Raw genomic sequence first — 11155 nt, forward strand, 5'->3', positions numbered from 1 at the left:
ATAGATAGATAGATAGATAGGATTTATCAGTTGTACTGTTTGCTGCACTCACATCTTCATCCTGAGCAGTGAAATGTGGTCCTGTGGTCTTGTTCACTGCCATAATAACTCCCACCAAGTCTTTGCCATTGAGAATAGGCGCTGCCAGCACGCACCTGGTCTCATATTCTGTTAGTTCATCAACAAATGAGCTGAAGTGCTGGCTCTGAAAATGTAGAAACATCAGACACATATAACAAAGTTGTAGTTTTTTATGGACTTCTGAACATTTCACAAAAATGTTAATCTAATAAATTATTTTTGGGTACTTCAGGGATTTTTTAAAGAAAGATTTTTTGCATTCTAAACAGTTGTTGGTAAATACGCCGAAGCTATTATCTCACGTCTAATTTTTTTTTATACTGTAAAGATGGAATGCTAGATTCAGGTAAACCTATTCTTTGTTTTTTATTCCTTCGAATGCACAGACTGCAAAGAGTTGAGGCATACTAATTTTGATCTGTTTTAGATTCCTGCTGACATGTTGGTTGAATGTGAGCACTATTTAATCCAGAGCTACAGCAGAGGCTGATGGGATCTGAGTATAAATGGATTATGTCTGACAATGGGATTTACTGCCATACTTTGTTCAGAGCTACTGTTGTTCTGAGGGGCGCACACCTTTACCATAACCTAACTAACATTTTATCCTGATAATGGAGCAGAATAATTCAGGACATGTGGGCTAGCACAGAGCACCAAGCATATTGTTTTGGACATAACTATGCAAAGAAACTTTGTATTGACTCTACAAGCACAAGTGCATTTATTAACCTGATTTTAAAAAGTAATTTAAATTTTAGGCTTTTGTGAAAAAAAAAAAATCCACCAAAGTGCATAATGATAAAAAAACAGGGATGTTTTCGAACAGAAACCGTGTAGCTCCAAAGTTAAACTTGTCAGATGAAAAAAAAGATATATACATATTTTGCTTCTAAGGTTCAAAAGATAAAAATTCTACACAGTAAAAATAAAGGTATCCAACTTTCTTCCTAAAAGTGACATAATAAAACACACTTACCATTATTCACATGGGTATATTGTTAATAATAATATAGGCCAAATATATGATAATACTAACAAATAATGATTTCATCTGTAAATGTGGAAACAAATAAGAGGCAGTTGTGCTGTTCACTATTTTAAAGCATTGTTCAGATATAAATGATGGAATTTTTGCTTTTGATACCAAAGAAAAAAACGTTTCATAATAGTTTAAATATCTGTTTAATTTTCTTTAAGATTATTTTCAGGTGTTTTATTGGGAGATGAGCTGAATACCTGATATGAAGTTGTGTAGGGCCCAAAAGTAATTTGACTTGAAGTCAAAATACTTGAGCTTATTATTTGGAATCCACCAACAATATTTTTAATTCCTGTATTTCCCTCTTTTTTTAAATCAGTAAATTGTTAGTGAAAAACAATAGAATAAAGTTAAACATTATTGTCACTACACTGTCAGAATAGAAAGCAACAAAATGAACTGGGAGCAGTAGGCTGCCATTGTTTGGCGCCCAGGGAGCAGTGTGGGGTTAAGGGTGTTGCTCAGGATCCCAGAGTGTCAGTATGTGGGAGTGGTGCTTGAACTCAGAATCTCTGGGGTCCAAACGCAATGCCCTAATCACTGGGCCGCCACTCCCCAACTTCAGTCCTTGAGCACCGTTGCCCTCCAAGTTTTGTCTTTGTCTCTAGTCCAACGCACCAGAACCAAATGGCTGCAGTAGCTTCTCAGTATGCAATCTCTTCAGTCCTACCAAATGTCTAATTATGTGATTCAGGTGTGCCCCCAAGTACTGGAGTTGGCCTTTCTTGATTATTAAACAAAAGTAGTAGGCATTGTGTCTTTTAACAACACTCTGAAGTATTTAGGTTTGACTTTTTATGTAAAGAACCAGCATATTTGAGGCCACTTTTTGGCCATTAAGACCCTAAGTAGCAGCTTAGTTTGCTTAGCCTCAGCCCATGTGCCTCATCATAACTGGTGCGTCTTTTTGCTCTGACTCACAAACGTCTGTCTGTCTCTCTGTCTGTCCCCCCCACCCTACTTTACCTGTTTGACATCTTTTACATTGACGTTCTTCTTGGTGAGGGCTACATTGCCAACTATTCCCAGGTCAAGAGGATAGACGATCTCTGAATCTGGGGGCACCACACAGTCCTCCAGGACTGAACTTGTTGAGACGTTAAAGAGCCTCGTTGCAAGCTCTCCAATGCCGTTCCGCTGCCGGTACATGAAGAGGCTGCAGCGGTCAGCTTGAATGAGAGCTCCAAGTCGCTTCAGGATCTTGAAGATTACTTTTTCCATGTTGATGCTCTCTTGCATGTCTTTGATCAGGTCAAACATTATTCGGCTTTCTTCAATCTTTAAAAAAAAAATAAAATCATTATTTTTTTCTTTAATTCACAAAGATCGATCTGTTTTTATTTTAAATAATCAACAAACGTCAAACTTACCCGGCAAAGCTCCTCTAGCTTTCCAAAGTCAACTTCTTTCTCTGGGAGTCCTGATATCTTTGATATTGAAGAAGGGCTCATTGTTTTGGCAAAATACTTTGTAGCAAATGCAGGATTGTCCTGGAGGAACTTCTCCACGTCTGCTTGTTGTACACCCATTGTTTCTAGTTTCTCTTCTCCTTACAGATATTCCTTACCCTCTCCCTCCTCTGCTTAATGGAGCTCCAACGCTGCTCTTATGGAGCAACCACTTCAACAAGAAACCACGAATAAGCAAAACAAAAGTTATGCACCAGATACCTTTTATCTAAATTAACAAATCTTACCCAGGTGATGCACAGATTTGGGTAAAAATAGGTGAACACATTCAAATGCAGGATAAAAAAAATGTAATAATCCCCCTGTTAGTAGGATGAGTGGACTGCAAGAGGGAGAGCCCTGAGGAGTAGTCAGAGGGCAGAATCCCAGCAATCCCTCTGTCATCAGCAGATAGTGCTGAAGGTTAGCAGGGATCTACCTATACTAAACTCATCAGCTGATCATGTAGTAACAGATATGTGGGCCAAAGGACCCAGCCTTCGCTCTGCAGCAGTGCGTTCAGATCAAAATCTGTCTGAGTCTAGTCTTCAGACCAGATCTTTTAGTAAAAGGGAAAAAATATTGGGTGTTTTTATACAGAGTAGCAACAAGATTGAAAACCGTAATTTCCTGAATATTTGATAAAACATGTTAAAATAAGTTACTAATGCAACCCCATCAGTTTCAGTTCATCTAAATATAAAGCACATTTCCACAATACAAATTATATTCAATTTAAACAATGTTTTTCTAAATGTACATATGTTTCATGTGTTCAATATGATTCATCTGTTAACCTGTAAAATATGTTAAACTCTATTTAAAGGGTTCCCAGCCGCATGAGCCCGTTTTCTTCAGATAGAGACTTTGAATCTTACACACTGACTACTTATCTTTTCTTTAAGCAAATTTATTCCCTTATTGTGACTTAAAGTGGATGTCCTGCATTTCCAAAGGAAAATTAATCCTTTCATTCAGAGCTGGGAGGACCTGTCTATTATAAGGCTTCATAAAGACCTTAAGGAAAAGGTCAGAAAGATAATCTCCAGCCACCATAATAGGTAACGACAGGTGTGTATGCATCTGTGTGTGTCTGAATGTTTGAGAGTTAGTTGCCCAGCTTTGACTTGCATTTGAAGTTAAGTGATTTGAGGACATAGTAGGAATCATTGTTGTGGGACCTTTAACTAAAATTATTGAGTTATATACTTGGAATGTAATTGAAACCATGTGCTTTGAACAAGTGGGGCTAAAATGTACAGTAACATTCCAACCTATCAGTTGAGGCAAATTGATAAAAGAAAGCTGAACTGGTGAAAAAGACACCTAATGCCCACTGTTCAATATGCTGGAGGATCTGTAATACTGTGGGCTTTTTTCTCTGCCAATATATACTCGTGGACTTTTAAATACCCTGGGATTTACAGCACAATTCTAAGAGTCCACCATATTTTTCTTTTTATGTCCTTTTTAATTTTTTTATTTATTTTAGGCTTATCATATATAGCAGATAGTTGTCTACATATGTCAAGGCAGTTTTACTCAACAAAAAGGATATATCAAGACATAATGCTTGATCATGATAGGCAGAGCACATTGATTTTATAGTAACCTTTGCTAGTGTGACCGTAGAGTTTGTTCTTTATTCTTTGAGTAACTTCAGCTATTCAAAGATACAAAAATACAGTAAACCGTGGATTTTTTAGTTGGAGGTTCTTTATTGATTTCTAACATATAAGCATTACCTATATTGAAAGGATTGGTTGTTTAAATTTATGTTGAAAAAAGTGTTTCTTCTGAACACATTTGTTATTTTTTAATCATGTGATTTACTTGTATTCCTTTAAATTTTCTTATATGTTGAAATGCCAGAAATCGCTCAGATTTGTTTAATGTCAAATTAGAGGCTATGGTTCAACAATTACTCAGAACTTAAATTGGGATTTTACCTAGTACTTTTTTTTTTTTTAACCAAGCACTTACTTGAGTAAATGCTTGTAGGATCACTTTCTACTTGTACTTCAGTTAAAGTAGTTGTACTCCTACTTGAGGCAATTTTTAGGTACTCTACCTACCTCTGGTACCAACCTCCAATAGATATGGACCCCAGTGTTCAATTACCCAAACTTCTATCAGTCCACATAAGATTATTAAACTGTATTTCTACCTACTTACTATTAGACATGGAAGGTAATTTGTTTTTCCAGTTGTTTTTGTGATTTGATTATGAAGTGGCCTTACTGTAGTTGCACTACTTATAGGGAACAGTGGATGGCAGCAGACACATTTATAAGTACTCAACCTTTTGCATGCTTCACATCCAAAAAGGTAATTTTAGCCTTCAAATTACGAGAAACATACGAGTCAAAGTTGAGATATTTTTTCAATCTTGGGAGTAAAGTAACTTCCTGTTTGTATAAAATCACAGTTAACACTGAAAACTGACAGTAACCACACACAAAAAAGTGGATAGCAATATTTGTAGCTAGAAAAAATATTTAAATCCCAGAGCTGACATGAAAAAAATACACTTTTTTTGTCAATGAACCGTATATGATAAAATATCATGTAGTAGCATCTCTTTTTAGCTGCATAAATGGAGGTTAGATGTAGTTAAGTTGTGTCTTTTGATAAATAGTCTGTTTTAATAGTGCAAATGGTTGTTCAACAGTCAAGTGAATGGATTCATAGATTGTTGTGTATGTGTGTGTGAATTCCTATAGCCATGGGGTAAAAGCTGTGTTTAAGTCTGATTGTGGCAGCTTATGATTCTGAGATTGCCAGAGGAAAGGGTGGTTTAAAAAGAGTTTCTTGGTCATCCTGAATCTTTGTGGCTCATCGGAGGAGAGAACTTAAGTAGTCCACTAAGCAGCCATGATGATCAGCTCTGCTTGTTTGTTTTTAGATGCAGTGCAGATGGTATAGTACACTGTACATCCATAGGTCATGTCCATGGGGTGGTGTTAAGTGTGCGGTGGTAAAGGTTTTTCAGCAGAGGTGAAGAGAACTTGTTCCTGTTCAGTATTTTGAGGAATAAAAGAGTCAGATGAGTCTATTTAGTAACGTTAGTGATCTAGAGTCCTAAAAACTTAGGGTATGTGAACCAGACTGCACTTCCTGTAAAAACAAATAAATTCCTATTCAGGAACAACATTCAACATTATCGAGTGAGTTTCCTGGACCTTCTATTAATTTATTTTAATTGGTGAAAGCTCTGATAACTTCCATGCTTTTGTTGTGACCCAATTCTTTGAGGTCTTATATTAACTTTCCACAAAGCATTCATTGTAACTTCTACAACATATTAAACCAATTTTATATTGAGGCCTTGGAGTTTGCATTGAACACTTAATGCATGCCTGTGTTTTGTCAACAATCTATTTCAGGCAGTGAAAGTAGGATTAACATCCTGCAGCAGTCAATGGAAAAAAATAGATCAGTAGTCTTGACTGTCTACATCCTCACTGATGAGAGCTCTTACAGGCCTCACCTTTCTGTCTGTACACATAGCAGAGATTAGAAGTTGTGCTTGATTATAGGCACCTATAGATAAGTTAGGAAGATAAGACATGACAATGTATACTTATACATATAATCTAAGAATAATGACAAAGCCAGAAATGGGACCGACTGACTTTAATTGCATAAAAAAAAATGTTTTATTTACCCTCTTTTTGTAGTTAAAGCTACCAGTGATATATTACACACTTTGTTAATAGGGCCACATTTACTTCTTTTATTTATCTATTTGTCAAGCTGTACTATTTGGGCTTGTTTATAGACAACTTCTTACAGGATTAAACCTTGGTTCCTCAACAAAGAAACAAAGCTGGCAGAAAGGCTCGTTCTAATTATTCTACCTGATGAGAGTGAGGTGAAGTGATGTCCTTAAAGTAAACTCTGCTATGTGTCTAGTGAGCCAGAAATAGCTGTATTTGTTTCTGTAGCTCTCCTTTCATGATTCCTTTAGGAAAAGTGTTTAAGAATACCTCTCGTTTTTTTTTTTTATCAGCTGTCTAAAAAAATGATCTGGTTTTATTTTTGTAAAACTGTCGAGTTAGGAAAATGTATGTAAGCATATTTATATGAGTGTTATTTTTGGTAGTTTTTTTCTGTACTTTAGAAATGACCTGCTATTATTTCTAGTTTACAAAGAGTTTTTGGATATGATTTACTCAGACTTATTGCTTTTAAGGCTTGTGAAATCCTAAGATGAAAAGAGAGATAAAACTGGATTTGAAACTAATAAATAATTTCATAATTTTTGCTTACAATCTCAAAAAAATTGTAAGAAATTTCAAAAAGTAAAAGCTGTTATAGAAAATGGTGAGCCTGTTTATGTCATTGTACCCTTATTTAATTCTCCTATTACAATGTTTACATTAATTAAGCAGCAAATGCGAAATGGTTAGCACTTTTTCTGACTTATAGGTGAACTTATATTCTATTCATTCAATGCATATGTATTTAACATATATATGTGTTATGTACTTCAGTCCGTTTTTATGTTGTTCTTACAGTGCTCTATTAATAAAAATTTTATGGTAAAACATGGGCTGAAAAGCACTTCATTAGGAAGATTCATTAATTTATAGCAAAATCAGAAGACATTCATATTTTCAAATGATCACACAAATAAGTGACTTATCTCTTTGGAGATTTGTGGTCTGATAAACCTAAAAGTAAAGTTCTAATAATACCCATCTTTAAAGCTAAAGGAAAAAAAGACTAATTGCTGATGTAAAATAAAAAAAAAATTATAATGCCCTCACCTTGATGGCTTTGTTTTATTTCATTTTGCTGCAATGTGACTGGTGCTCTTAGTAAAATAGATGATAAAGCTCAGGTCTGTTTTTAAATATGTTGATGAAAACATGTAATAATCTTGAGATGTTGCTTCAACATTTCAAAACATCAGCCATGAATGTAAAGTTTGGGAACAACAAATCTTCCAAATGGACTATTACAATACAGCACCAATTAGTTACTACGGTAACTGGTTTACAGACAACACAATCAGTGTGTTTAAATGGGACTAAAAAGGCTCTGATCTCATTATCCTTGGAAAAATGATGAGAACAAACAGAGGGACCTGCAGTCTATAGTGGTTCTGTCACGAGATACGAGCTGAATCTCATGAAACTGTTGGAAGGAGCTTGTGAAAGGAATTATTTGATCCATGTCCCACAGCCAATTCTGTTAAACACTAAGAAAGTTTACCGGTAATCAAAGTTTTGACTGTTTCCCTAATACCCTGCATCCCTAATTTATGTAAACAATATGTAGAAAATTAGATTTTCTCTCTAAATGACACTAAAATGAATTAAACGTTCCATGTTGAGTCTCTGGGACATGGAACCTACCTATTAAAAAAGAGTGGTGTAAAGTCCTGGTTTGATTCTAACTGCATATCGTCATTTGAACAGTTGAATGTGGGAACTTCAGTCATCTGCAAATCATGATAATTACAAACAAAAATAGAGGAAAACAATTGTCTTGCTGATATCATGACATCTTTAAAGGAAGAACTGGGTTTGGGATGTTGTTTCAAACACATTAAAGCTGTGCATATGTTTAACATGGATTTTGTAAAATTCAGTGTCAATTTTATTTATAAGGCACTTTAACAAACGCTTGGAATTGCACCAAAGTGCTGGACAGTTTTCAAAAAACATCAATGAATTAACCACATTTGAATTAAACAAATAAATGCAAAACACAAAAATACGGTAACAACAAGAGAGGTCTAAATAGTCGGAACTTTTTAAATGCCACTAATCAAATCAGCCATTTAAAAGCTTACATCATAATGAGTGGTATTTTCATCTGGGCTTTCCTAAATAGTTTCAATGCTGACTTTAAAGAAAGTAAAAAATATTTCTATATTAGTTGGTAACTTGTTAAGTAAATGTAATTTTGCATTTGATTTTGTCATCCAGTTTAATATTTATGAGAATAAATAGATATAAAATTACTGTGACGTGATTTTGTCAGTTGTCAGTATGTTTGCGTATGTGTTGTATACTATATTTGTTTGTATGGTATAATTAAGGTATTTCTAACATAGTATTATTTCTTTTAATTTGGTTTGATATGTCAAAAAACTCTGAGTTTACTTCAAGTGCTTACAAAAGACCAAACATCAATGTGTTTTTATTTCTATCTGACGGAAGCAATTAATTAAAAGCCCATGTTTAGATACAGCTAATTTGTCAGCTGGTTGTTACGCATGTGCTTGTTCTACTGCAATTCCAGTCAGTTACATAATGTTCTAATTGTTTTTATCGTAAGTCTTGAACATTGAAGCCAGATTACAGCAAGGATTTCAACCCAAAGAGATTACCTCTAGATTTAAGCACCTTATTTAGTTCCAAGCAATGAAAATCAGTCATAAGCTTGTTTGTTAGGCACATATAAAAAGGCCACCACGATTCCAGGCGGGATCTGTTGCAGAGAGAACACAACCAGAACTTTGATTTTTAATCACCAGACTCCAAACAGGTGAGAAGCTGGATTTCATTCTTATTATTAGTAGATTTATTTTTTAACTGCTTAGAGTGATGTTTACTGCTGGGTACAATGTGGTGCTGTAATGAGAAGCAGTTATGCTGAAAAAAAGAATATCCTTGTTGAATGCTGAACTACATTAGACACATATTGGAAAAGAAAGATCTCATGTAATTATGCAACATTATTATTTATCAAATACATCTAACTTGGAATAAATAAATAAATAAATGTTCCTTTCAATCATATTTTGTATGGATTTAAATGAGGACTAAACATATATGTTGTAGTTGCAGGTTTCTCCCTAATCTAAGTATTTTTCACAACAGAATGGGATCCTGTAAGCTTGCCCTGCTGCTGGTTTTTGTATCCTGTGTTGAACGCAGTCTATCTGCCTCCTGCATTGTAGACAGTTTCTCAGTCAAAGAAGACTTCGACCCCAAAAGAGTGAGTCCAGTGAAGCAAAACACATTGTTTGGGATGATGTAAAACATGTTCTGATAGCTGTTTTTTTAAACTATTACCACAGTATTCTGGGAAGTGGTATGCACTGCAGAAGAAAGACCCAGAAGGACTTTTTCTGCAAGACAACATCTCAGCCGAGTACACCATTGATGACGATGGCTCTATGACTGCCTCCTCCAGGGGACGAGTCACTCTGTTTGGGTAAGTGTTAAAGGCAGGAACACAAAAGCTTCTGCAAATATAATTTTCTGATATCCTAAAGAAAAGAGCAACCCTTCCTTTAAGAACATATGATGACAGGAGTATGAATAGATTTTTAAAATGTGCTAAAGCTGAGAGATTTAGGAATAGGAACATTCTGGTTGGTATTAGTTTTAAGCAGTGGATTATTGAGGATTAGGAAGAGTTCCTGGAGGAAACAGGTTTGTTTTGGGGGTTTTTTACACTAGAAGTTTAATGTATTTTGGATTTAATTATAGGTCATATACTCAAAATATATTTCTTAAACTCAAAAAAGCTAAATTAAAGATCCTTTTGCTTAATTGATTGGATCTTTGGTTTTGCAGGTTCTGGGTTGTCTGCGCTGACATGGCTGCTCAGTACTCTGTACCGGACCCCACCACCCCAGGAAAGATGTTCATGAACTACCAGGGCCTGGCTAGCTACCTCTCAAGCGGAGGTAGGTTCAGCACATTTTTATATCCTACAGTGGTATTTTTTTGAACGTCATTACCTTTAAATTGCATCTATTCCTTCCACCAGGTGACAACTACTGGGTGATTGACACAGACTATGACAACTATGCCATCACCTATGCCTGCCGCTCCCTAAAAGACGATGGCACCTGTGAGGATGGCTACGCCCTTGTGTTCTCTAGAAACCCCCGTGGCCTGCCTCCAGCAATCCAGCGCGTTGTTCGTCAGAAACAGGAGGAAATCTGCATGGCTGGACAGTTCCAGCCAGTCCTCCAGTCTGGGGCCTGCTAAACAGATTTAAAAAAAAAAAAAAGAGAGAAAAGGGGAGCAGCAGCATATGCCAGTTAAATGCAGTTTTACAGCATGCTAACCGAAACATCTGAGAACAAGCATGTGAGAAAAGATTCATGTGTGAGTGTGATGGAGTTGAAAATTGCAAAAGAGATTGCAAGAAGAAATTTTCTTTTCTTCTGCCTTTTATAACATTTTCTTCAACCTCCATCAAATATTAATGTATTGTCAGAGAAAGGAAAATGTGACCTTGCAGTAAAGTTTTTGAGTGAATGTGACCATAAATAAAAATGTTTTTCTACACAAATTAAGCTCAAAATGTTTTTTTCTTTGTTGTTGCTCAGAAATATAAATACAATAACGAGGATCACTTCTATATGACCCATGAATTTTAAACTTGTAAATGTTGGAGTTCATCGAGAACAACGTAAAGATGACCAAAAGACAGCGTGGTTGTTCTCACTGTAACAGATGCAGACAAAACCAAGATTATTAATACCACTTGCAAAATAAAATGTTTAATTATTTTTATTTAACCAAGATGCTTTTGTCTAAAATGTCAAAAATGACACAGGCTTCTAATTAGGGATAATAAAACACTTTTAATGGAGTTTAGATCTTTATCT

General features: G+C 35.4%; 2 protein-coding genes across 2 annotated transcripts in view; one reads left to right on the forward strand and one right to left on the reverse strand.

Moving 5' to 3' along the window:
* The window catches only part of LOC107089796 (rod cGMP-specific 3',5'-cyclic phosphodiesterase subunit beta-like), an 11923-nt gene extending 9271 nt beyond the window's left edge, over positions 1-2652 (reverse strand). Inside the window, exons 1-3 of the mRNA XM_015382767.1 lie at positions 2494-2652; positions 2090-2401; positions 53-205 (exon numbers count right to left, since the gene is read on the reverse strand). Coding sequence (XP_015238253.1) covers positions 53-205; positions 2090-2401; positions 2494-2652 — 624 coding nt within the window. The remainder of the gene's footprint in view (positions 1-52; positions 206-2089; positions 2402-2493) is intronic.
* A 6370-nt stretch (positions 2653-9022) lies between these two features.
* Positions 9023-10823, forward strand: LOC107089798 (purpurin-like). The gene is made up of 5 exons (XM_015382769.1): positions 9023-9072; positions 9408-9525; positions 9608-9744; positions 10110-10222; positions 10306-10823. The coding sequence occupies exons 2-5, from the start codon at positions 9409-9411 to the stop codon at positions 10527-10529; spliced, it is 591 nt and encodes a 196-aa protein (XP_015238255.1). The 5' UTR covers positions 9023-9072; position 9408; the 3' UTR covers positions 10530-10823.
* The last annotated feature ends 332 nt before the right edge of the window (positions 10824-11155 follow it).

The sequence above is a fragment of the Cyprinodon variegatus genome, unplaced genomic scaffold (assembly GCF_000732505.1).
Source record: "Cyprinodon variegatus isolate N-32 unplaced genomic scaffold, C_variegatus-1.0 Scaffold266, whole genome shotgun sequence".
Taxonomy (NCBI): Eukaryota; Metazoa; Chordata; class Actinopteri; order Cyprinodontiformes; family Cyprinodontidae; genus Cyprinodon; species Cyprinodon variegatus.

Coding starts and splice junctions, on each gene's coding strand:
- LOC107089798 (XM_015382769.1), top strand. CDS start 9,409: ATGGGATCCTGTAAGCTTGCCCTGCTGCTGGTTTTTGTATCCTGTGTT. Junction 9,526..9,607: donor AAGACTTCGACCCCAAAAGA/GTGAGTCCAGTG, acceptor CTATTACCACAG/TATTCTGGGAAGTGGTATGC. Junction 10,223..10,305: donor TAGCTACCTCTCAAGCGGAG/GTAGGTTCAGCA, acceptor TCCTTCCACCAG/GTGACAACTACTGGGTGATT.